Genomic DNA, 27,138 nt, shown 5'->3' on the forward strand with positions numbered 1-27,138 from the left:
GGTCCAAATAAGCTTTTCCCATGAGGCCAGGGGGGCAGCAGCCCAGTCCTCTGGAATCCTCACATGGAAAGCAAGGATCCACCTCCAGCCGTCTCTGCTTCAGTCTCAGTGACAGCCTCACATCCCAGACCAGCCACTGTATCCCAACTCCCAACTCATTTCAGCAACAGGACCTGGGCACCTATGGCCTGCGATTTCTGATTCCTCTCTGGCTCACAGAACCCCTGGGTAGCTTTGCAGCTGGTACAAGGGGTCCCATCTCTGATTTCACATTATATATATATGTATTTTATATATATATTTATGTATGGTGACATAGAGATGAAATTTCCAAGCAAGTCACAGAAAGGTTGCTGGAAGCTCCAAGGATCACATTTTGGCCTCTCTACTCCAGTTGTGTTTTGTTCCAAGTAGCAAAAGGAACAGTTCAGAGGCAGAACTGTGTCTTTCTTCTCCTGATCACTAATTTTCCTCCCTCTGATACACATCTCACTCTTCTGGGGAAAAGCAAAGCCACTGCTTATTTAAAAAAAGAAGGAGGAGGAGGAGACAACTACACATGGAGCTGAGAGATGGTCTAGCGGTTAAGGTGCTTGCCTGCGAAACCGAAGGAACGATGTTCAACTCTCCAGACCCCTTGTAAGTCAGATGCACAAAGGCGAGGCCACACATGGCCACTAGGTGTCGCAAGCATGAAGTTTGATTTCAGTGTCTGAGGCCCTGGTATACCAATTCTCTCTCTCTCTCTCTAAAATAAAAAAGAAGGGCTGGAGAGATGGCTTAGCGGTTAAGCGCTTGCCTGTGAAGCCTAAGGACCCCGGTTCAAGGCTCGGTTCCCCAGGACCCATGTTAGCCAGATGCACAAAGGGGCGCATGTGTCTGGAGTTCGTTTTCAGTGGCTGGAGGCCCTGGCGCACCCATTCTCTCCCTCTCCCTCTATCTGTCTTTCTCTCTGATATATAAATAAATAAATAAATGAACAAAAAATATTTAAAAAAATAAAATAAAATAAAAAAGAAGACATATCAGATATACTACTAGATAGCAGAGTATATATTCAATCACCTGTTCTAATGAAGGGTTTTCAAAAATTATTCCTTTACTAACTTCCTCTAAAACTATGCAGTTTGACCTGGGAAGGCATGAGAAAAGTGGATTCTATGATCTTGGGACATTGCAACAGACAAGTAAATGAAGAAAAAAATCTTCAATAATGTGATCAATTGAACAGTTTTTGACATTCAAACACACATACTATTATCTATATGCATGTGCTTGAGCATGAAATGTTTCATTTTTTTTAACTATTTTTATTTATTTATTTGAGAGTGACAGACACAGAGAGAAAGACAGATAGAGGAAGAGAGAGAGAATGGGCGCGCCAGGGCTTCCAGCCTCTGCAAACGAACTCCAGACGCGTGCGCCCCCTTGTGCATCTGGCTAACGTGGGACCTGGGGAACCGATCCTCGAACCGGGGTCCTTAGGCTTCACAGGCAAGCGCTTAACCGCTAAGCCATCTCTCCAGCCCATGTTTCATTTTTTTAATGGAATTTTATTTATTTATTTATTTGTGAGGGAGAAAGAGGCAGAGAGAGAGAGAGAGAATAGGTGCACCAGAGCCTCTAGCCACCACAAATGAGCTCCAGACGCATGTGCCACCTTGTGCATCTGGCTTGTGTAGGTACTGGACAATCAAACCTAGGTGCTTAGGCTTTGCAGGCAAGCATCTTAACCGCAAAGCCATCTCTCCAGCCCCCACATTTCTTTAACAATCTGGTATGTGTCAAAATTCTTAGGCTCCATTCAAAGTTCTTATGAAAATTTTATTTATTTTTGTCTGTCTTGTTCTCCTTGTTTTGTATTGTTTTGAGCCTTATACCAAATCCCAGGCTGAATTGGAATTCACTGTGTAGCTTAGGCTGGTCTCGAACTCTCTAAGTGACCCTCCTGCTTCAGCCTCCAGACCGCTAGATTTCAGGTGTATGTCACTACATCCAGTTGTTAACAAGGACTCTTGAGCTCCCTAAGGCAAATTCAATTCTAGGATTTCTCTTTTAGTGTTTCTCCAGTTGTGCGCTGGGAACCCTATGCATCAAAATTACATGATTGGGGGCTTATAAGAATGCATATATCTGGGCCCTGTTTCATACTACTAAGCAGAATCTCTGGAAGGAATTCTGAGGAATTTGTTTTTTAAGCTCTGTAAGAGATACTTCTCCAACCCAAAATGTGAAAAGCTCTATTTTAAAACTTTGGGGAGTTTATTGGTATTTTTGGTTGTAGCGTCAGATGTTTTTATATATTTAATGTAAAATAAATTTCTTGTGAATTCTATGAACCATTTCTTTTCAGTGAAATGTAATTATCAGCCCTGTGGTTCGTGATGTTTTGAAGTTTTATGACAAGATGTCTATATGCATATTTATATAAGATAGAACTCCTTCCAACTCAAAAATACCACACTAAGTAGGTCATATATTAATGAATAGGAAAGGTAAATGGCATGTAACAAGCTTTGTGATTGTAACAAACAATTCAGTATGATTTTATGATCATGAGTATATTGCAAGGATTAACTAAGTGATAAGATCCAACTAAAGTCAATCATACACAAAAGTTTATTTTTAATTCTTTTTATTTTTATTTATTTGAGGGAGGGAGAAAGAGGCAGACATAGAGAAATCAGTGTGCCATGCTCTTCAGTTGCTGCAAATGAACTCCAGATGCATTTGTAACTTACATGGGTCCTGGGGAATTGAACCTGGGTCCTTTGGCTTTGTAGGCAAGCTCCTTAACTGCTAAGCCATCTCTCCAGCCCCCACCAAAGATTTTATTTTTTTAAATATTTTTTGTTCATTTTTTATTTATTTATTTGAGAGCAACAGACATAGAGAGAAAGACAGATAGAGGGGGAGAGAGAGAATGGGCACGCCAGGACCTCCAGCCACTGAAAACGATCTCCAGACATGTGTGCCCCCTTGTGCATCTGGCTAACGTGGGATCTGGGGAACCGAGCCTCGAACCGGGGTCCTTAGGCTTCATAGGCAAGCACTTAACCCCACAAAAGACGTATAAAGAGTAATCGTAGGGCTGGAGAGATGGCTTAGTGGTTAAGGCGCTTGCCTGTGAAGCCGGAGGATGCAAGTTCAACTCTCCAATCCCACATAAGCCAGACGCACAAAGGTGAGGCAAGCACAAGGTCGCACATGCCCACAAGGTGGCACAGGCATCTGGAGTTCAATTGCAGTGGCTGAGGTCCTGGCGAGCCCATTCTCTCTAAATATATCTATCTCTATCTCATTTTCTTTAAAATTAAAAAAAAAAAAAAACAGTCATCTTAGTAGCAAACCACCTTCTACATGAATAACTCAACTCTCCATAAACAGGATTTTATTTCCAAGGCAAGATATATTAGTATAGACACCCTATTTCTCTCCCCACCCCCAGCAATGCTACAGGGTCTGCTCACACAGGCCATGCATTTCAGAGACACTTAGGAAGGTCGGGTCCAGAACGCAGGTCCTTCGTCCCACAGATGAGTCACAAAGACCACGTGACAGGGCTGGTACCGAACCCAAAGGAAATTCCCAGTGTCTCAGTTTCCAAGTCCTCCGGGTGGAGTACTCAATTAGAGAGGTCTTCCCGGGATACGCACTTAAGAGCAATATATATCAGATGAACTATGGAATAAAAACAAAAGGGCTACCCCTAAATCATGAGCCCTAAAAGAAAAAAAATGTCATCCAGCCAATTTGAGTTATTCGTTCCTTCTTTCCTGCCATTTGGACTACACGATAGAATTATTTGAAAAGCCAGAACTACCCTCAGCTGGCCTGTCAAAATCTAGCAAAGTTAAAAGAGGAGACAGCTGACGCCAAAACAGATATGTATAATTACCACGGATAGATCCATTGTGGCTGAGAATAAAACAGATTATCCTAGCAAGCTCCTCTCACCCAATTTATTGAGCGTCTGCTACAGACTTGAGCCCTGGTTTCATTTCCTAAATATTCTACTGTTCAATGGGCATTTATAGAGAACCAGCCAGGAACTGGAAGCAAAAGCATACTCTCACAATGCTAAGATCAAGTGAAGACTGGGGAGATGGTTCAGCAGTTACAAAGGCTCTTACTTTCAAAGCCTGCTGGCTTGGGTTCAGTTCCCCACGACCCACCTAAAGCCAGATGTACAAAGTGATGTGTGTGCCGGATGTTTGTTGCAAGGGGCAGGAGGCCCTGGTGTACACACACACACACACACACACACACACACACACACATTCTCTCTCTTTCAAATAAATAAATAGAAATTTAAAAAATAAATAGGGCTGGAGAGATGGCTTAGCGGTTAAGCGCTTGCCTGTGAAGCCTAAGAACCCCGGTTCGAGGCGCGGTTCCCCAGGTCCCACGTTAGCCAGATGCACAAGGGGGCGCACGCGTCTGGAGTTTGTTTGCAGAGGCTGGAAGCCCTGGCGCGCCCATTCTCTCTCTCTCCCTCTATCTGTCTTTCTCTCTGTGTCTGTCACTCTCAAATAAATAAATAAAAAATGAAAATAAATAAATAAAGGTCAATTGGCAGGGGACAGCCAAATCATACTTTGTAATTACAGTGTGTTATGTTACAGGCGAATCAGGTGCTGTATTGAGTCAGAGAAGACTCACAGTGGAAATGCCATCAGGCTGTCTTGAAATACAGCCAGGAATTGACCTAATGAAATAATAAAAAAAGAAAGAGAAAAGTCATTCCAAATATCAGGAACAGCATATGCAAAGTTACCTAAGTGTAGATATGTAAGAGAGGGCTCTGGAGTAGACAATATTGTAAACAGAAACTTTGATTCTGTGTCACCTAACACAATTGAGCCAAGTTCAAGTGATTTTTTTTTTTTTGGTTTTGTTTTTCAAGGTAGGGTCTTACTCCAGCCCAGGCTGACCTGGAATTCACTATGGAGTCTCAGGGTGGCCTCAAACTCATGGCAATCCTTCTACCTCTGCCTCCCGAGTGCTGGGATTAAAGGTGTGCACCACCATGCCCGACTTCAAGTGATTTAAAAAAAAAAAAAAAACAATAATAATCTACCCTCCTTGGGCTGGTGAGTGAAGGAGGCTGCCCTTGAGAGCTGACTTCAGAAAGAAAGAAGCCTGGGGGCTGAAGAAATGGCTCTGCCTGCAAAGCCTAAGGTCCGAGGTATGATTCTTCAGTCTCTGTGTAAAAGCCAGTTCCACAGGGGCACACGATCCTGGCGTTTGTTGGCGGCAGCTAGAGGCCCTGACACACCCATTCTCTCACACACTCTCCTTCTCTCCCTTCTATCTCTCTCTCTCCTTACAAATAAATAAATAAATAAAAATATTCTTGAAAGAAATCCGTTCCTGGGCTTCCTGAGCCTGCAGAGGGCCTGAGGCATCTGCTGTTCAGAACCCTGCCCCCCTTTCAGCAAGGAACCTTCCAGTGATCAGATCAGAGAAGCAACACACGCTGCGTGGCTGCCGTGAAAAGCTGACCTCCTTTCCAAGTCCCTATGGAAAATCATGCAACAACACGTTCACACTGGTGACAGACGGATGGGCTGGGCGAGGCGATAGCAGGGCCCAGACAGGGTCCCTCTATTTACAAGCTGGGCGATTGCAAGGATGCCACCGCATAACGTCGTCCCGAGCATCTTTGCTGTTGCTTGTAAATGCCCTGCTAGGATAACACGGAGTTTTGACATGATGTGAGGCAGGGCGCCTGCCACGGGGTCTGGACTTATATACTACCCCCTCCTATATGCCGGGCTGCGATGTCGTGGATGAATACAGCAATTTCATTCTTTGCTGAGTACCTGCCAAGGCATACCAAATGAATCTGAATTGGGTTTTGCCACCCAGGGACATCGCAGTCTCTAGTGGAGGTGAGATAACTGGGCAGAAGCAGACAGCGTGCTGTGAAAACGCAGAGGGGATTGGGATAAATGGGGAGCGCCCCTTCTGATGTGGGTGTGACCAGTAGACAAATCTTAACTCTCTCTTCTTAGAGGAACTTAAGACAGGTCTCCCAAAGTGGCCACCGCATTTCCACACTCTGAGGAGCAGTACAGAACTCACCGGCCCGCGCGCGCGCGCGCACACAGCAGTTGCTGCAGACCCCTCCTCGGGGACCCCCACACCCACACCCTGAACCGGGGTGCACTTGCAGACTCAGAACCCGGCCCATCGAAAGGCTGCCTGGCCCAGGTCAAGGATGCGCTGTCGGGGTGGGGGGGGGGGGCGCACGGTCAAGAGGGAGGGGAATGTGGGTGGGAGGTTCAGGCCGAGGGGCGGGCCCCCCGGGGCATCCAGGACCCAGCTGGGCTGCAAGAGCCCCGCGCTGCATTCGTGGGTTTGGAGGAGGTGGGGGGGACTGGCGGGCCATGGGGTGGCGGTGTCCCCCCCTTCTGGCGCTGACTCTGCTGCTGTCGCCCCCGACGCCGCCGCCGTTGCTGTCCCGAGCGCTGCGCGGGCCGCGCTGCCCGGAGCCCTGCGACTGCGCGCCCCAAGGTGCCCTGCGCTGCCCCGGCCCGCGCGCCGGCCTTGCCAGACTGTGAGTACGCCCTGGCGGCCTTGCTCACCTGCCCTCCGAGCTCAGCTTTTGTCCCTTCTGCTGGATATCTAGAGAGAGAGAAAGCAGACACCTCGCCCTGGCAGCCCCCCCACACACTCCTCCTCACTTGGAACTGAATGGAGGGTGTCTTTGCCATCCCAAGCCCCTGGCATCCCAGACCCGCGCTTTCTCCCTCCCTCCTCCCTTGGAATCTGGCAGACGCAGGAGACATGGACGTTGCATCGACGGCCCCCGGGAGAAGGGCCTCGCTCTGTTGACCCTTCTAGAAGGGTCAGTGGATCTGTGCTCCAGGTCAGCAGTGGTCTCTACCCCCCCCCCCCACACACACACCCCCCACACCCCACACCCCAGCAGTCTGCGAGGTTTGGAGCCTTGGCTAGCCAGGTTCTGCGTGGGCTGCTGTGAGCTCTTGTGTTCCTTTGGGAAGGAAGTGCTCAGGCCTTAGGGCCAGGGAGTGACCCCATTTGTCAGCAGAGGGGCTAGCAGGTGTGGCCTCAGGTGCGTGGGTCGCCCCTCCCTCAGGTGTACTTGCGCTGGTCAGCCAATCAGTGAATGGCCTCCGTGAGAGCATTGGCAGGCAGGCTGGGGACACTTGGCTGAAGCCTTGGGGACTTTGCATGACGCTGTCCCAGTGGGACCAAATTGCCTTCCATTTACAAAAGGGTTCCACATATGGCGTGGTCCAGATGGACTGCCCATCGGTAGAGTCATGGATCCCACGGGCTGAAGAGCAGCGAGTGCGTCCGCTAATGGGCTTGGGGATGATGAACAAATTCTCCATTCAGTGGTGGCGCAGAGACATCCAGAAACCGTGACACTGAGCACTTGAAATGGGTGACTTACGTCTCAGTACGACTCTTTTGTTTTTGTTTTACTTTTTACTATTTATTTGACAGCGACAGACAGAGAAAGAGGGGAGAGAGAGAGAGAGAGAGAGAGAGAGAATGGGCGCACCAGGGCCTCCAGCCTCTGCAAATGAACTCCAGACACGTGCGCCCCCTTGTGCATCTGGCTAACGTGGGTCCTGGGGAATCGAGCCTCCAACCGGGGTCCTTAGGCTTCACAGACAAGCACTTAACCACTAAACCACTTTACGACTCTTAGAAGAGGAGTAAAACAGAAGCATGCTGAAGGCCCCCGACTGGATGGAGTTCTGTTTCATCATGCTGCATCCCTTGGGCTGGCCAGCAAGCTGTCAGGGCTGGCTTCAAGGAGAAGTGGGGATGCTCCCTATAGACAGGTTAATGGCCTGTGGGAATCCCAGTGATTGAGAGGAACAGTATAAGGGTTGAGGGGTTTCTATTAATTAGCTTCCATTAATTATCATGTCAGCCCCATTCCCTGGAGGTAACAGCCATGCTGATAGAATTTGTTTCAATCAATCCACAAATCCATGGACCTTGCCTTCTATGTTTCTGTCCTGTCCTCCCGTGACAAGCCGCCCATGTTTTTCTTGTGAATCATTGTGTCACGAAGAGCCTTTCACGCTTGCCCAGAACTTACGCAGATTGAAAGAAAAACTGAGATCCAAAGAGATGGAATGACTTGCTCAAGGTCCCTCAGCTATTATGTTGCAAAGAGAGGTCTTTATTAATTATCTTTTTATGTTCACTTGTCTCTCTAAGAAAATTACCCTTCCCTTAATTTAAAAAAAAATACTCTGAATTTCAACTATAGTACAGAATGGGGGAACTTGCCTTTATCAAGAGAAGAGAACTAAATGGTCCTTTGAGGTCCAGCTTCTCACTGAGATTCCCCCACTGGCTCCTCAAGGGGACCCACCCCTCCCTGAAGAAAACTGATGTGAAAACACAAGACTTTATCTCATTGCCACACAGCATAGTTTAAAGACGCCCTCAGTAGATTGTTACTTGCTGGCTAGGGCTGGGGTGGAGGTACGAGGCAGGAGCAGTACAAATATAACTGGCAAACCTGGTGATCAGCGTGGAGCTGCTTCTCCAGGCTTGAAAGCCATTTGCTGTCCCTGACAGACCCTAGAGACGGCTCAGTGTCCTCCCTCCACTGAAAGCACCCTCTCCTGGACAGTTAGAGCCTGGAGCCAATCATGGTAACCCTCAAAAGTCTGGGGAGAGGGCTCAGTGGTTTAAAGATGCTTTCTTGCAAAATCTGATGGCCTGGATTCAATTCCACAGTGGCCACACAAAGCCAAATGCATGAAGTGGTGCATGTGTCTGGAGTTTGTTTGCAATGGCAGGAGGCCCTGGTACACCCATCCTTTCCCTTTATTTCTCCCTCTCACTCATAAATAATCTTAAAAGAAAACAAAGTTAAGTCATGCTGGGAGGCTGGAGAGATGGCTTAGCAGTTAAGGTGCTTGCCTGCAAAGCCAAAGGACCTTGGCTCAATTCCCCAGGACCCATGTAAGCCAGATGCACAGGGTGGGGCATACATCTGGTGTTTGTTTGCAGTGGTTGGAGGACCTGGCATGCCCACTCTCTCCCCCTCTTTCTCTCTCAAATAAATAAAAATAGCTTTTTAAAAGTCATGCTGTGCTGGAGGGATGACTTAGTGGTTAAGTGATTGCCTGAAAGCCAAAGGTTAAATTCCCAAGGACCCATGTAAGTCAGATGCACAAGATGGCTCATGCATCTGGAGTTCATTTGTAGTGGCTGGAAGCCCTGGCACACCCATTTTCTCCCTCCCCCTCCCTCTCCCCCCCCCTCAAATAAGTAAATAAATATAATAAACACATAAATAAATATCATGCTACCTGAGGACCAGGTGATTGAGAAATGACGTTGGCTTTCAGGTGATCACTTTATAGAGGCAGAGTCCATGTAGTCCAAAATAGGATAGTTTTTTGGAACAACATTGAGAATCTAAAATCCATGAAACAAAGAGAGATGTGTGTGAAGTAATAGGAGGCTTGTTTCTTCAAGGAAGTGGTTGCTCCAAGTGTAATTCTGGACCAGCAACAGGGAAGCATCCCCAAGTTAGACATGTGCTCTCAGACCTTGCCCAGTACGCTGAATCAAAAACTCAGGGGGCTGGAGAGATGGCTAACAGTTAAGGCACTTGCCTGAGAAGCCTTAGGACCCATGTTCAACTCTCCAGATCCCACATAAGCCAGTCACACAAAAGGTGAGATAAGAGCAAGGTTTCACGTGCCCACTAGGTGGTGCAAGCATCTGGTGTTTGATTGCAGTGGCTGAGGCCCTGGTGTGTCAATTCTCTCTCTCTCTCTCTCTCTCTCAAAAAAAAAAAAAAAAAAAAAAAACCTAAAACTATTTTTTAAAAGAAACCTCTTGGGGATAATGCTCAGCATCTGTATTTTCACAACTCTCAGGTGGTTTTTTTAATATTAAAAGGTATGTGCCACCACGCCTAGCCTTTCTTAAAAAATATTTTATTTATTTATTTATTTGAGAGAGAGAAAGAGGCAGACATAGAGAAAGAGAAGGGCACTCCAGGGCCTCCAGCCACTGCAAACGAACACTAGACGCAGGCATCCCCTTGTGCATCTGGCTTACGTGGGTCCCGGGGAATCAAACCGGAGTCCTTGAGTGTCACAGGCAAACACTTTAAGCGCTTAGCCATTTCCCCAGCCCTCTGAGGCAATTTTGATGCATGCTGAAGTTTGAGGACCAAGTCATTGCTCTCCATGGTCATATAAATTTCCTCCCGCCTCATACGTCCCTTCTCCATCACTCCCCTCCATATGCACACCTATTTATTGGTGGGAAAAGCATAAAATTTAAAACCCCATAGGGGCTGGAGGGGTGCTTCAGTGGTTAAAGCGCTCGTTTGCAAAGCCTGACAGCCTGGATTTGATTCCCCTGTGTGCCTATATAAGACCAGATGCACAAAATAACTCAGGCATTTGGAGTTTGTTTGCAGTGTCAGGAGGCCCTTCTCTCTCTTCTCTCTCTCTCAAATAAATAAATAAAAATATTCTTTTAAAACCCAGATTCAGAGACACATGACAAGCAGGATGGAGAAGGGTTTTTCTTGGCGTAGCTTTTCTTCAAAGAGCGGTAGAGGAAAGGAGCCACAGAGAGCAGCTGAGGATATGCGGGATGAGAGAAGGAGCCCCTTTGCTAGGAGGGGCTCTCAGCTGAGGCAGGAGGAAAGTAGCCATTGGAGAACTTAAGGGGAGGGTGAGCCTCAGAGCACGGGTGGGCCAGGGTGCTAAGGAAAGAAGCTGGGACGGAGAAGGTATGAGGCAGCATCGAGGTTAAAGACAGGAAAAGTAACTTTGGGTTGTCATGCCCTGTTCTTTAAGGGATAAAGGGATGGCGCAGGAAAAAAATCATCACTCAATGGTAAAATGCTATGAATAGCAAGTTATCAGTTCCTAAAAGGAAAGGAACCGACACCAGGCGTGGTGGCGCACACCTTTAATCCCAGCACTCAGGAGGCAGAGGTAGGAGGATCACCGTGAGTTCGAGGCCACCCTGAGACTACCTAGTGAATTCCAAGTCTGCCTGAGCTAAAGTGAAACCCTACCTTGAAAAACAAAACAAAAAGAAAGAAAGGAAGGGAGGGAGGAGCCAAGTTTTTGAAGTAAGGAGGAAGATGTGGTCTTAAACCTGTGCGTCTGTAGGATTTGGCTCTGCACCGAGAAGGGAAGCAGTCCAGTCTCTGGAGGCCAGAGGAAGCAAATACCCCACAGTGCCTTAAAATTCACCAGTGTCCCTCACCAGATGCTTATAGGTTAGTCATTTCAGGCACTAATAGCTCTGCCTTCTCTGGCCTTTGTCTAAAGTTCACTGTTTGGTTTAAAAAGAAGAATAAAGAGGCACATGAATGATAATTGCCTTCACCCGCAAGCCCACCGCCTGCAAATTTTCAAAGTGGCATTGTTAAAATGATTCCTATTGGGCTGGAGAGATGGCTTAGCGGTTAAGCACTTGCCTGTGAAGCCTAAGGACCCGGTTCGAGGCTCAGTTCCCCAGGACCCACGTAAGCCAGATGCATAAGGGGGCGCACGCGTCTGGAGTTCGTTTGTAGAGGCTGGAAGCCCTGGCGCGCCCATTCTCTCTCTCTCTTTCCCTCTATCTGTCTTTCTCTCTGTCTCTGTCACTCTCAAATAAATAAATAAAAATTTTTTAAAAAATGATTCCTATCTCCTTCCCTTCCATTTTGACATTAAAGATGCAAGTATTTAAACCCTAAAATATACAAGAAGTAGCCGCCCGCATTTTCATCTGTTTTAATTGGAGGGAGAAAAAAGTAAAAGAAAATAATTGATTTTTTAAAAATTCCCTTTCTTTTTTCATTAGTACCAGACAACTGGAAGGAGGGAGAGAGAGAGAAAATATCTCCCCCTTGCATATAGTTATATAAAGATCTTTGTCTCTATGACAACAGAAAGGTTAATCTGCCTGATATGGAAACAGCTTCTTAAAAAACCGTGTTAGTAAGTAAATGCTAATAATAATTGTGGCAATTTATTTTTTGCATGTTGTGCCTTACTAAACAGAGATTAAACTTTTTACATGCTCTTATATGACACAATCCAGAGACTCTGGAAGGGGAAAAATGTGAGAATGCACCAGTCCAGTGTACCATGAAAGTGTTAGTGGCCTGACATTTTTCTCCAGTGTCTCCTCTCCCCCCCCCAACATCAGTGGGGACCACTGCTCAGTGCTCTGGTAAGGGGCAGGTATGGAAAGATGAGGCTCTGGTCCTTGAGGAGCCCAGGATCTGAGTGGAAACACACCAGAGAGAGGACGCAGGTACTGAGGAATTCAGAGAGTGAGTGGGTGAAGTCACTGGGGACGGAGGTCTTCATGGGCCAAGGGTGAGGACATTGGGACATTGCACCTTGAAACAGAGAAAGGGGGGAGTCACAGTTAGTTCCACCAGAGAGTCCTCTCTGAACAGCCAAGAACAAGGCTGAGTGAATTCTTCCCTCTCCTTTCTTCTCCCAGACTCTCAGGGGGAAAATATTTTCCAAATGTTTGCTTTTGACTTTTATTTTAGAGAGAGAGAATTGGCTCACCAGGGCCTCGGCCACTGCAATCCAACTCCAGAGGCTTGTGCCACCTAGTGGGCATGTGCAGCCTGGCACCTGCCTCACCTTTGTGCATCTGGCTCACGTGGGATCTGGAGAGTTGAACATGGGTCCTTAGGCTTGGCAGGCAAGCGCCTTAACTGCTGAGCCGTCTCTCCAGCCCCTCAGATGTTTTCACTGGCTGTTTTTATACTTGTATATGATGTATGTTGATCACAGTCCTCTCCCGTTACCTTCTTATGTCTCCCATCTCTTTCCACTGAACCCCTTTTCTTTTTCAAGTACTCCCTGTCCTACTTTGTTGGCTATTTTTTTTCTCTCCTCCACCATCAATGACAGAATGTTGGTAGGCCCAATATTGTACAGGTATCACTGTGAAGTCACACATAGATGAACCACCACTTCATCTCCACAAGACAGCATTCCAGGGCATTCCTCCCCCACTTCCTCTTCCACAATGGTCCCTGAACCCCCAAGGGAGTGACATAGATGGTCCATTTAGCACTGAACATTCTACGGTCACTTCACTGTCAGCACTGTGAGGGCTCTGAGTCTCTCTTTGAAGAATACAATTTTTCTTTTTTAAGGGAGACGTAAAATCGTTAGAAATCTTTGATTGATTACCCAGAGGATTGCACAATCCTCGTTTAGAAATCGTCGTTTTGGTAACAACTCTTCCAATAGGACTAACAAAAGGCATTCTTGGCTGGTTGGTTGGTTAAAAAGACATTAAATACGGACTGGAGAGATGGCTCAGCAGTTAAGGCACTTACCTGCAAAGACGTACAACCTGGGTTTGATTCTCTGGTACCCATGTACGCCAGATGCATGAAATGACACATACATCTGGAGTTCATTTGCAGTGACTAGAGACACTGGTGTGCCCATACTCATTCCCTCTCCCTCTCCCTCTCCCTCTCTCTCTCTCTCTCTCTCTCCCTCTACCTCTGTGCTGGCAAATAAATGGCATTAAATAAAAATCACGATTAGGAGCCCTTCCCTATGAAGCTTTCCCACCTCTCCCTGGGCCCAGCTTCTCCCCTCCGCGTGCTGGTTTCGGTTACCTGTACCTGCAGACACGTTTCCTCCCACAGTTGAACTACTTTTTCAAGCGTGCCTTTTCTGCCAGGCAAGCCATTCAAACCTCAGCACCTTACATTTGGGGCCAGATAATGACCTGTGGTGGCAGACAGTTGTGTACCCTGTAGATTGTTTACCCACATCCCTGCCCTCTAACCACTAGATGCCAGAAACATGGCTCTCCCAAATTGTGTGGAGCAAAAATACCTCTTGACGCTTGCCAGATGCCTTCTGGGAGGCAAAAATCCTCCCCTGACTATTGCGTTGGACTCCTTGTTCTGAGCCTGAGGGCCACTTAAAGGAAATCTAATTTATGATTCCCAGAATTTCACATGTGTTATGATGATTAAAGTGTGAGGCTGGGCTAGAGAAGTGGCTTAGTGGTTAAGCGCTTGCCTGTGAAGCCTAAGGACCTCAGCTCGAGGCTTGGTTCCCCAGGACCCACGTTAGCTAGATGCACAAGGGGGCGCACGTGTCTGGAGTTCGTTTGCAGTGGCTGGAGGCCCTGGTGCGCCCATTCCTTCTCTCTTTCTTTCTCTGTCCTCTCTCTCTCTCTCTCTCTCTGCCTCTTTCTCTCTCTGTCTGTTGCTCTCAAATAAATAAATTAGTTAATTAAAAATAAATAAATAAATAAATAAAGTTGAGGTTATTGGGCTACATGGTATCAAATTGAGTCAATGGGCAGGTTGTGGTGCGTACCTGTAATCTCAGCACTAAGGAAGGAAAGGCAGGAGGAGAGCCAAGAGCTGAAGGCCAGCGTTGGCTACATGCTGAGTTCAAGGCCAGTCTGGGATGCATAGCAAAAACCCCGTATCAGGAAAAAAAAAAAAAAAAGAAAGAAAGAAAGAAAAGAGAAAAAAAACCCTGCATAGATAACTAAGTAGGCACAGTAAACCAATGCAAAAAGGAAGCATATTTGGGGTTGTAGAAATGGCTTAGTGGTTAAGACGCTTTCTTATGAAGCCTAAGGATCCAGGTTCAATTCCCCAGAACCTAGGTAAGCCAGGTAGCACATGGTGGCACATATGTTTGGAGTGGCTGGAGGTCCTGGCACGCTCCTTCTTTCTCTCTCTCTCTCTTTCTCTCATAAATGAAAAAGAAAATTAAAGGAAGCATATCTGCTAGCTAAATCTCAATTCTACGGGAGAGTGAACTGAGAAGGCACTGTGGCTAACAGAGAGAGTTCTTCATATCTTTGTGTTGTTAGCGTCCGGGTTTAGAGTCTGCAGGCTCCCAGTCTATCCTTTGAATATGCAATAGCAGAATATGGATATGAAATAACATTTTTTTGCAGCAGCTGGAGAAGCAGAGAAACCTCCCTCTGACTGGGGATGCAGGTCAGGGATATAGCACTTACTTAACATAGGCTCCATCCTCAGTACAGCCATTAACCAACCAGCCAATAAGACATAAAGAAGACAGAGAACTTAGAGCTTACTCATATGAGTAAAACTGGTCTAGATTTTTTTTTAAATATTTTATTTACTTATTTATGACAGAGAGAGGAAGAGAGAGAGAGAATAGGCACACAGGGCCTCCTGGCCACCACTGCAAACAAACTCCAGATGCATTCACCATCTTCTGCATCTGGCTCGCATGGGCCCTAGGGAATCGAACCTGGGTCCTTTGGGTTTGCAGGCAAGTGCCTTAATCACTAAGCCATCTCTCGAGCCCTCTAGATTGTTTTGATTTTCACTGTTCTTGTTAGAGAAGAACTGACCCATTAATGACAAAGACACAAGAAATAAAGCAGGATTAAAAAGGCCAAGCATTGTAATTACCTTCGTGCTGCTGGGACCAAGCACGTGACCAAAAACCCAACCAGAAAGCAGCTGACGGGAGGAAAGTTTTGGTTGTTGTTGTTCTGTTTGGGGGTGGTGTTTTTTTGAGGTAGGTGTTAGATCCGGACAGGCTCCCAAAATGGAGTGACCAACGACAGCAGGAGGGCGACAGAGACATCAGGAAGTGGGTCATCCACATTCCTCAAGGAACCACCCAGCCATTATCCCTTCCTTGCCTAACAATGCCCCAGGTCTAGGTTTCCTGCCTCCTTATTTCCCAGGTCACCTGGTCAGTATTTGAAATAGCTAATGTAAAGGACAAAGGAGTTCTTTCCCCTTCCTCACCTTCCCCCAACTGAAAAGCTCTATACACCTATAAATATCTGGAATCTCTGGTTGGCTGTGCTCCGCTCTTGAGAGTCAGTACTGACAGCTCGTGTTTCCCGCCCCCAAATGAAAGTTTTCATCTTTGCCTCAGAGCGGTTTGTGTGGTCTTGGTCACTCCTGAACCTTACAGTAGGGTGTCTCTGGCCCAGGCTGACCTGGAATTCACTATGTAGTCTCAGGGTGGCCTCGAACTCATGATGATCCTCCGACATCTGCCTCCTGAGAGCTGGGATTAAAGGCGTGCACCACCATGGCCGGCTCAGGAGGAACGTTTTTTTTATTTTGACTTACAGTCCGGAGGAGAAGCTCCATGACAACAGGAGACAGTGTGGCATGAATTGAGGCTGGCCACGACCTCTGCCCGAGCAGATGGGAACCAGTAGCAGGACAGTGACCTGGCAAGGGAGGTGGGGCTGGCGATAGCTCTCTTGAGAGCCAAAATCCCAATGGGAGGGTGGCATTCACAGGAATCACACAAGGATCCCTTTGACACTGGACCCAGCTTTGGGGGCTTTGTTTAATTTCAAAAGCAGTAAATGAGTTAAATTCAGGACTCAGCTCTTCAGCCAGTGCTTCCCAGATTCCTCAGTTTGTCCTCATTTCTTAAATCACAAGGACCAAAGGCCTCTGTCCAAAAATGTGACCTCCCAGAGTGGAGGACCAGTCAGTAGGCTGTGCATCCCTATGATTACATTGCGGGGCCTGAAAGATTGTCATGTTGTGCTGATGGAGAGCTGTTCATTGCAGGCCCGAGTGCAGAGATTCTCTGTGCTTGAAGTGGCCCTTGGTTTGAGAAGAACGCAGATTTCAATGAAGATTTTAGCAAACTTCCCACTAGCTCTTTGGTTTTGTTGTGTTTTGTTTTGTTTTGTTTTAAGAAGAGCCATAAAAGAATTCCACACACCAGACAGGTAGGTTCTCAGACTTGTGGACCGATTCCAGCACCTTCTCCATAGGGTCTTCATTTTATTCCAGCTCTCACCCGACTGGGAAATGCCACCCCTCCAAGCAGCAAACCACCCATCCGCTCATAGCTGCTCTGCGCGTGGCCTTGAGCCAACTGCAGCTCTTTAGTGCCACTCCAACCAAATTCAGAAAAGCCCAATTAACATGTAAAATCCAGACTGGAGAGATGGCTCAGAGGTTAAGATGCTTGCCTACAACACCTAAAGACCCATCATTCCCCGGGGTTTGATTCCCCAGTACCAATGTAAGCCAGATGCACAAAGCAGTGCATGCATCTGGAGTCCATTTGCAGTGGCTAGAGGCCCTCCCTGGCACACCCAGTGTCTCTCTCCCTCTCTCTCTCTCTCTCTCTCTCTCTCTCTCTCTCTCTCTCTCTCTTTCAAATAAATACATAAATAAAATCCAACTTGCAGAATGAAGGTTTTGCCCCTTGCCACTGTTACACTTATCCTTAACTCTGATGTAGTGAGGGTTACTCCTGGGTTCCAAACCACTCCTGACCATTAGCAGACAGTACCTCCGAACCCACAAGGTATGACAAGGCAGGGTCTGACAGAGCCCCCAACTTGTCCAAAGTGACTAGTAGAACAAATACTGGGCGGACCAGATTCTAGCACAGGCCTCTCCCCTCATTTGCACTGGTTTGGTCCAGTGCTAAACTCTCTGTGCTGTTTGTAAAGGAGGTGTGATGACTCCCCTTTGTATGGTGTGATGACTCTCACCTCTAGAGGTGTGATGACTCACCTTTGTGTGGTGTGATGAATCACCTCTGAGGGGTGTGATGACTCTCACCTCTGAGGGGTGTGATGACTCTCGCCTCTGAACAGGGCTCACTGCAGTGATGACAATAGATACAACAGAGCAAAAAGCACAAGAAAAATCAAAGTTTCACACAACAACAAAGAACAAAAATCCCCAAGGATACTAGATTTCCCGGTACGTACCTATCATCCAATGGCAAGCTTAAGAGAACAGCCTAGGAGAGAAAATGACCCCCAGCTCTTCTCAGCCTGGGATGAGAATAAGTTGGGGGGGGGGGGTAAGACAGGCAGGAGGCTGACAATGGTACCAACTTGACTGTATTCACTGACTACAAAAACAAAAGAAGAAAAAGAAAAGAAAATCTACTAGGAAAATATCATTAAAACAGAAATAACTTGCACACACACACAAAAAAAAAAGTTAGAATCTCCAAATAGCAGAGCCTGAAGTTGCCTGGAGTCTCACATTTCCCCCCCTTCAGCCAAGCTGAGCTGCAGACAAAGCGCCCTTCCTTGGGCATAGTGTGTTTTCAGTCTCATCGGCCCACAGAGGCAGCCAGTCCTTTCTGAGACGTTTCCTTCATGTACTTCCCATCTTTGAGCTTCTGCTTGGGCGCACGGAGCAAGTTCAGAGCAGTCGTGCTGACCACGCAGGAGCCGTGCACCGAAATGCCCACCACGTGCGGGATCCAAAGACCCGGGTGGGCCCTCCCCTTCAAAGGGCCCCAGGAGAGGAAGCCCAAGGCTCAGCTGACTACAGGAAGCAGGTGGTAAACACAGTCAAGTTTGGAGCAGGGAGCCATCCCTTCTGGCCTAAGTAGCAAAGAAGCCTTAGCACATGGTCAGTTCTTAAAGGATCACACTGTGGGGTCAGCTTAGCACACATGGCTATCCTGGGAATTCAGACCTGGCCTTTGACATCAGGTTAGAAAGACCTTTGGGGCTGGGGAGCGGTGGACAGATGGCTTAGCACTTAAGACCCTTGCCTGCGAAGCCTAAGGACCCATGTTCAACTCTCCAGATCCCACATAAGCCAGATGCACAAAAGTGAGGCAAGCACAAGGTCACACATGCCCACTAGGTGGCGCAAGCATCTGGAGTTTGATTGCAGTGGCTGAGGCCCTGGCGCACCAATTCTCTCTCTCTCCCTCTCTCTCTCCCTCTCTCTCTCTCTCTCTCTCTCTTGCTCGCTCGCTCGCTCTCCTCTAATGCATGCCCTGTTTGCATCACAGGCACATGCTCAATAGAACACTGATTGTCTCACCATGTATTCTTGGATCAAACATAATTGAGCTTTTACCCATTTGCAAACCAGAAATCCACTCTGATCAGTCTCGTAAGAGATGAACTTAATGGAGGCTAGGAAGAGAGCTTAGTCAGTCATGGGCTGGCCTCACAAGCATGAGGAGTTGAACTTGACCCCCAGCCCCTAAGCAAGTGTTGGGTGTGGCAGTACGTGAACCTTTAATCCCAGGCTTAGGGTTAGATCAGAGACGGTAGGGTCTCTGGGGATCACCGGCCAGCCGGTCTAACCTAATTGGTGAGCTCCAAGCTAATAAGGCACCCTGTCAGAAAGGAGAAAGGAAAGGAAGAAGGGAGGAAGGAAGGGAAAGAGGGAGGGAAGGAAGGAGGGAGTGAGAGAAAGAGAGAAGGAAAAAGAAAAGAAGCAAAGGAAGACAGTATTCCCTGAGGTTGTCCTCTGGCTTCTACACTCCCCCTCCCCCACACACAACTCACACATTCACACACACACACACACAATCACACTACCACACACTCTCACACACACATATTCATATACCCACACTCACACACACACACACACACACACAAAGATATATGCACATGCATACACACATTTTTTAAAAATAGAGAGAGAAATGAAACTTATGGAAGGGGCTGGAGAGATGGCTTAGTGGTTAAGCGCTTGCCTGTGAAGCCTAAGGATCCCAGTTCGAGGCTGGATTCCCCAGGACCCACATTAGCCAGATGCACAAGGGGTGCACTCGTCTGGAGTTCATTTGTAGTGGCTGGAAGCCCTGGCACGCCCGTTTTCTCTCTCTCCCTCTTCCTCTCTCTCTCTCTCTCCCTCTTTCTCTCTCTGTCTGTTTCTCTCAAATAAATTAATTAATTAAAATTAAAAGTTTAAAAAAACTTATGGGGCTGGAGAGATGGCTTAGCGGTTAAGTGCTTGTCTGTGAAGCCTAAGGATCCCAGTTCAAGGCTCGATTCCCCAGGACCCATGTTAACCAGATGCACAAGGGAGCGCACGCGTCTGGAGTTCGTTTGCAGTGGCTGGAAGACCTGGCGCGCCCATTCTCTCTCTCTCTTCCTTCTCCCTCTCTCCCTCTCTCTCTCTGTGCCTCTTTCTCTCTCTGTCTGTTGCTCTCAAATAAGTTAACTAATTAAAATTAAAATTTTAAAAAAACTTATGGAAGGATAAGGAGGTAGAAAGGTACTCTGGCAAGAGCCAAAGAGATGCGGGCGTGTTAGCCATAGGAGATCAAGAATCTTTTCTACAGATTCTCCTTCAGAGCCAGTTCCAAAGATCTTCCCCTGCCCATCTGTTATAAATTGTCAGTTCTAAACAAAGAGAATCTGATTGGCTCAGGTACATACATGCCCACTGCCACACTCCCCAGCCAGGAGCATGGCCTCAACCTGCTCAGTCAATGAGATTTTTGTACCGTGATGTTACCAGCAATGAGATGTGTCCACAGGGACATTTTTGAGCCAAGCGACTGCACAAACAGGTATCTGCCAGAGCAGAGGAATGAGTGAAAGGAGAAAGCACACACACCTACAAGTTCAAGGACTTCAAATCCATCCTCAGATTAAAGCAGGCAACCAGCATCTACATACGCAGTTCAAAGGAAAAAGAAAAAGGGTTTAGGGAATGGGAGAGATGCTTGTAATGAAAGAGCTTCCTGAAGCGGATCCGTAATGTCACTGCCCTGACAATGTAATATTGCTTCTGAAAAATATTTTTGAGAAATCATTACAGATGACACAGACCTTCCCTGGGGAGAATTCAACACATACTTTTATTTACCAGAGTTCTTCTTGTCATGTTATATTACTGCTAGAATTCTAGTTTAGGGGGTAGATTAGGTTATTTCGCTGAACGTCTTTAGAAAACTTTAAATGGATTTTTGAGGAAGAGTTTAGATGTGTTTACCATTTTCCTCTGAGGCTTTATATTTTTAATTTAGTTGTTGCACAAATGACTTGGAAAAGCCATTATCCACAGAATCTTCTGGCATCTTGGTTCACATGATAATTCATAAATGCCTCACAGCAGCTTCTTGGGTGTTCTGGAATAGCTGTCTTGGAGAAGAGTCACTCAAACTTCACTTTCCGGTGGGAGAGTTCCGACTGGCTGAACTTTTTAACATCAATGAGCAGATGCAAACTCCACAGAATGGTTCCGTCGTTGAAGCAGTCAGTGGAATGTGGTCCTTTACCATCTCTCTAAAGGGCTAAAGCTGAGGCACATAAAATAGACCTGTATCCAAAAGAAATACAAAGTGGGGAAAGTCTACCCTTTCTCTCCGCCATCCTGTGGGTAACCAGTGAACAGCCAAGGATCAGGGACAAGTTGCAAGTACTTTATAAACTTAAAGGTGACCCATGATAAGTAGAAAACTCAACTCGAGATTACTGAGCACATACATGCCACCCTCTGCCAAGACAGTAGAGTTGTCATAGAGGGTATATGGCCCAGGTAGCTTCAGTCTTCCATCATAAGCAGCTGTAAACTAAGGAGGCAGAGGTAGGAGGGTCACTGTGAGTTCGAGGCCACCCTGAGACTACATAGTGGATTCCAGGTCAGCCTGGGCTAGTGTGGTGGTTTGATTCAGGTGTCCCCCATAAATTTAGGTGTTCTGAATACTAGGTTCCCAGCTGATGGATATTTGGGAATTCATGCCTCCTGGATGGAGTGTATTGTTGGGGGCGGGCTTATGGGCTTTATAGCCAGTTTCCCCATGCCAGTGTTTGGCACACCCTCCTGTTGCTGTGGTCCACCTTCTGTTGGCCAGTGGGTGATGTCCACCCTCTGCTCATGCCATCGTTTTCCCGGGCCATCGTGGAGCTTCCCCTTGAGCCTGTAAGCCAAAATAAATCTCTTTTTCCCACAAGCTGCTCTTGGTTGAGTGATTTCTACCAGCAATGCAAACTGGACTGCAACAGCTAGAGTGAGATCTTACCTCGAAAAACCAAAAACAAATTTTTTTTAATTAAAAAAACATTAACTAAGCTTCTGTCTTTTACTGGAGTTTTTTGGGTATTTTTTTTAATTCTTTTTGTTTATTTTTATTTAATTATTGGAGAGACATAGACAGAGAGAGAAAGAGGCAGATAGAGAGAGAGAGAGAGAATGGGCGCACCAGGGCCTCCAGCCACTGCAAACAAACTCCAGGCATGTGCGCTCTCTTGTGCATCTGGCCAACGTGGGTTCTGAGGAATCGAGCCTCGAACTGGGGTCCTTAGGCTTCACAGGCAAGCGCTTAACCACCAAGCCATCTCTCCATCCCTACTGGAGTTTATAATAGTATCATGTATACATTTTAAATCTCAGTCTCAAAAGTATTGCTTTACAGATCCCACATACATCCTCTGCATTTGGAATGAAGCCATGATACAACACCACAGTATGGAGGTCGGAAGGGGCCGTGCATGTAGTCACATACGGAAGACACGTCCCCTCAAGTAGAATTTGGCCAGCAGGGAGAGGTGGAGATGTGCCAGGTAGCGGGAACACTGAGTGAAGACAGGGCCATGGGATGCAGGTGGAGGAAGCACAGACCACCTGACTTGCCTAGGAAGGCTCTAGCCAATGAGCTCTGAGTCACAGCATAATTTTAAATTTTTTTTGGTAGCTATATTTAAGATAATTTAAATTTGAGATGATTATTTTTAATATTTTATTTAAGCTGGGTGTGGTGGCACACGCCTTTAATCCCAGCACTCGGGAGGCAGAGGTAGGAGGATCACCATGAGTTCAAGGTCAACCTGAGACTACATAGTGAATTGTAGGTCAGCCTGGGCTAGAGCAAAACCTGACCTCGAAAAAAAAAAAAACCAAAATTTAATTTATTAATTTTCAAACAAAGAGAGAGAGAAAGAATGGGTGCACCAGGGTCTCTTGCCCCTGCAAATGAACTCCAGAGTGCATCTGGCTTTACATGGGTACTGGGGAATTGAATGCATGTCATCAAACTTTCCAGCATGCGCTTTTAACCACTGACCCATCTCTCCAGCCCAAAGTGAATTTTAATCAATTATTTCACTTAACCTGGTATGTTCAAATTATCATCTCAACATGAAAATTATTGAGGTGTTTACATTCTTCTCATTAAATCTTCAAATGTTAGCATGAATTTTAAACATAGAAGTCCTATCAATCCAGACTTTCAAGATTTCAGCTGCCTGGGCGCCACCCCACGTGGCTTAGTGGCTGCCATATTGGACAGCCCAAGTCTAATGTTTGAGGAGACAGCAGGACGTCTACAGGCAGATTAGTATTAAGGCGTGGCTGCAAGTCTGAGACATTTGCTGGTGGTTAAATACGTCAAGGGAAATCACAGAGGGCACTTGGGCACTAGATGGCATAGTAAGAGTTATCAGGAAGAGTAACCTAGATTGGGCAGGAAGAAGTCCAATGAGACAGAGACACCAGTTAGGAGATCCCAGGGTAGTCAAAATGAGGAAAGAATGGCCAAAAATGGCACTGAGTGAGGAAGAAGGGAGCTTGAAACAAGACATTGCATGAACACAGAATCCATCGGAGGCTGGGTGTTCACTGGTAGAACAGAGAATGTGTGCACACAAGCATCCAGTAAGTTCTCAAGTAACAATGCAGGGTTAAAAATAGGGTAATGGGGGGGGGGGGTTGCAGGCATGATGGGGCACGCCTTGAATCCCAGCACTCGGGAGGCAGAGGTAGGAGGATTGCCATGAGTTCGAGACCACCTCTAAGACTACATAGTGAATTCCAGGTCAGCCTGAGCTAGAGTGAGACTCTACCTCAAAATAAATAAATAAATAAATGAAAAAGAAAAAGATAGCCAGATGTGGTGGTGCACGCCTTTAATCCCAGCACTCTGGAGGCAGAGGTAGGAGAATAGCCGTGAGTTCAAGGCCACCCTGAGACTACAGAGTGAATTCCAGGTCAGCCTGGGCTAGACTGAAACCCTACCTCAAAAACACAAAAAGAAAAAAAATAGATAGAAAGATAGGGTAATTGGGCTGGAGGGATGGCTTAGTGGTTAAGGTGTTTGCCTGCAAAGCCAAGGGATGCAGGTTCGATACCCCAGAACCCAAGTTAGCCAGCTGCACAAGGGAGCATACAAGTCTGGTGTTCGTTTGCAGTAGCTGGAGGTCCTGGTGTGCCTGTTCTCTCTCTCTCTCTCTCTCTCTCTCTCTCTCTCTCTCTCTCTCTCTCTCTCTCTCCTTCCCTCTTTCTTTTTCAAATAAATAAATATATTTAAAAAATAGGGTAATCACTTGACACAAAAGAAGGCAGAGGAAAGAGAGCCACTCCAATCTGGGAGGGTCTAAAGCCTCGTGAAGGATGGATACAAAGTTGAGCTATATCTTTAAGTCGAACCTTGGCCATAAGTCCCCCAAAATGTCAATGGCTCCATTCAGAAGGATAAATTTTTCACAAGAAGAGCAACAGATTATGCAGGAGGGGATAAATGAACTGATGTGACTTGACTCATGCATGATGCTACACAAGACCAGGAATGAAATAACCTTTGTTCTGGTCTAGATCTACCTTTGAATTACCATATTTTAGGGAAGTCACTCCACTTTTCCTCACTTAAGCATCCTCTGTATCGTGAGAGGTTAATCTAAATGACTTGCAAGGATCGCCTTTGCTCTGGCTCATATGCAGTAAGTGTTTCAGACACTTGTTTCAGTAACAGTCACGATTGAGATGGAGATGGCACAGAGCTCACGAGTCAGCCAGTCTAGCCTACTTGGTGAGCTTCAGGCCAGTGAATGACCCTGTTTCAGAAAAGGTGGATGGTATCTAAGGAAGGACACTCAACATTGTCTTCTGGACACACACACAGAGAGAGAGAGAGAGAGAGAGAGAGAGTTATAACCACCAGCTATCTTTGTTTTGTTTTGTTTTTCAAGGTAGGGTCTCACTCTAGCCCAGGCTAACCTGGGATTCATTGTGTAGCCTCAGAATGGCCTCAAACTCATGGTGATCCTCCTACCTCTGCCTCCCAAGCACTGAGGTTAAAGGCATGCGCCACCACATCCGGCCCCAGCTATCTTTTTCAAGGAGCATTGCATAGTCTTCCGATATAAAACAACATGTTGATGTCCACCTACACTGACTTCATATGTCAGTTAGGAATGAAGCCTCAGCTACCTGTAGGTAAATTCCAAAGACAAGAGACCAAAGCGGAAATCTTCCCTTGGGAAGCTTGGCATGCACATCATTTAAAAAGAGGAACGCCATTTGCATTTCGTTCAAGATGAAAGCAACCTTATTATAACTACTGAACAGGTTTGAAAAAAATGCAGAATATGTCATCTGTTAAATGTAGAATGAAGTTTTTATGTAATAAACACAAAAACAACATTAACAGTTTTGTGAATTTAAATAAACTCCCTCACATTTCAACAAGTTGATATATATATATATATATATATATATATATATGCATATAGAGATATAAATAGATATAGGTAGATATAGATATATGGACTTTAACCTGTCCTGTGAGTTCTCTCTTTCTCTCCATCTGATTTCATACCATGGTAAGATTCACGGTGTCTTTTGTATGATAAACTAATCATCTGTAGGAAATTGATAGATGCTTATAGCTTTCTTAAATCAGTAACATGGATGGCTTTCTTAAACAATTAGAAGGCGCAGCATAAAAATATTTTATTTCTGCCATGTGTTGGGCAGCAAGAAAGATAAAAGCTCTCCCATGGGCGACCAAAGACCTTACCCAGGACTCCAGATGAATGTTGGATTTCTCCCTTCTCTCTCTGTCGCTTTTTTTCTCTCTGTCTCTCTCAGGTGGCTCTGTACTGGAAACCAGCTTGTACTCTGAGAAACCTAGGCAAGGTGAAAACCCTACAGTCATCATTTGCTTTATGCAGTACCTGTCTTTTTAAAAATCATGTCAATTGAAGCCTATTTTCCATTCACCTAGACAGTTTGCTATTTAAAGGAATCCTGCAGCAAATCAGCCGGTGGAACAAAGATGCTTTTGATAATTCAAATGTAACTCAATTGATGGGTTTTTGTAAGCAAGGACTTCCGACTCTATCCATTTCCTTGAAGGTGGGACACTACAGCCCCTCGGAGACTACTGATGTGCTCCAGTTAATGTTGCTTTGAGAGCTGGTTAACAGGCCAGTGAACTGGACAAACTGGCTTCCTTCTAAGGTTGTCCGCTGCTATGAAACTCAAAAGAAAAAGAGGAGAAAAGGAGGAGCCTAAGACCCGCCTCTGAGGACCCACAGGACATCAGAAATGACTAGGGAGGGCGTGATAAGCTGACCTTATTTTCTTCAAAGTAATTGAGTTTATCTGGATGCCGTAAATTTTTCAGGCGCAGGACCGTGAGACAAGGGGCCACTGGGAGCTCAGCAATGGGGGCCGGCTAGAAAAGAGGGTGGAGTGAGCAGTCCAGATGAAGGAATATGGGGCGGGCTATCTGCACACAGGATGGACCTTCTGAAACTCCTTCTGCTCATTGTCTAGCCTTTGGATGAAGGCAGCCCAAAGGAGAAAACATGATCCTCGGTGAGGTAGCAATCTTATGGTGAAAGCCCTTTCCCAGGGGCACCACCCCGCCGCTGTCTCTGTGTAAGGGATAATGTTTGCAGCCCACCAGAGCACCTTCTGAAAGAACTAATCCAGTGTAGACCGTAGCCCAGCACAGGAGCCCCACCTATACCGGGATGTTTACTTTGATAGAGTTCAGCTGAGAACGATACAGGCCGATCCTAAGCAGATGGCAGCTAGAAACTGGTCTGGGCAATAGGTCTTCCTAAGGATCACACAAGATGGAGATCTGGCACTTAGGACAAGAAGACAGGAAGTACAGCCAGGCGTGGTGGCACACGCCTTTAATCCCAGTACTCGGGAGGCAGAGGTAGGAGGATCGCCGTGAGTTCGAGGCCACCCTGAGACTCCATAGTGAATTCCAGGTCAGCCTGGGCTAGAGCGAGACCCTACCTCAAAAAGACAACAACAAATAAAAGACAGGAAGTAAAGGTCCACTCTCCGTGGCTGCAAAGGAGACCACCAGATAATAAATCAGGACAAGCGCCAAAATGGCTCGGGAGTGGGCAACACAGAATACAGAGATGCTCTTGCTCTCCAACAACCGTTACATCAGGGAGAGAACTCAGGGCTTCACCAGACTCAGGACCAATCCCAAGCTCGCCGGACTTCATTCCAGCCCTAGGGTAGCAGAGACTGCTTGCTCAGCGTTAAGCCCCCTGTGGAAGGCCTGGGGACCTGCAAGACCAGATCACTGCAGAGAGAAGGTTCCAGAGCTGTGAAGCGAAGGTGCCTTCATCATCCCCCGCTGAATGCATTTGTTTAACCGCTGTGGAGCA

At 46.5% G+C, this 27,138-nt stretch overlaps 1 protein-coding gene across 1 annotated transcript in view; it reads left to right on the top strand.

Moving 5' to 3' along the window:
- The first annotated feature begins 6,392 nt into the window (after nucleotides 1–6,392).
- Lhcgr (luteinizing hormone/choriogonadotropin receptor) overlaps nucleotides 6,393–27,138 on the top strand; it is a 76,363-nt gene continuing 55,617 nt past the window's right edge. Inside the window, exon 1 of the mRNA XM_045137281.1 lies at nucleotides 6,393–6,562. Coding sequence (XP_044993216.1) covers nucleotides 6,393–6,562 — 170 coding nt within the window. The remainder of the gene's footprint in view (nucleotides 6,563–27,138) is intronic.

The sequence above is a fragment of the Jaculus jaculus genome, chromosome 18, assembly GCF_020740685.1.
Source record: "Jaculus jaculus isolate mJacJac1 chromosome 18, mJacJac1.mat.Y.cur, whole genome shotgun sequence".
Taxonomy (NCBI): Eukaryota; Metazoa; Chordata; class Mammalia; order Rodentia; family Dipodidae; genus Jaculus; species Jaculus jaculus.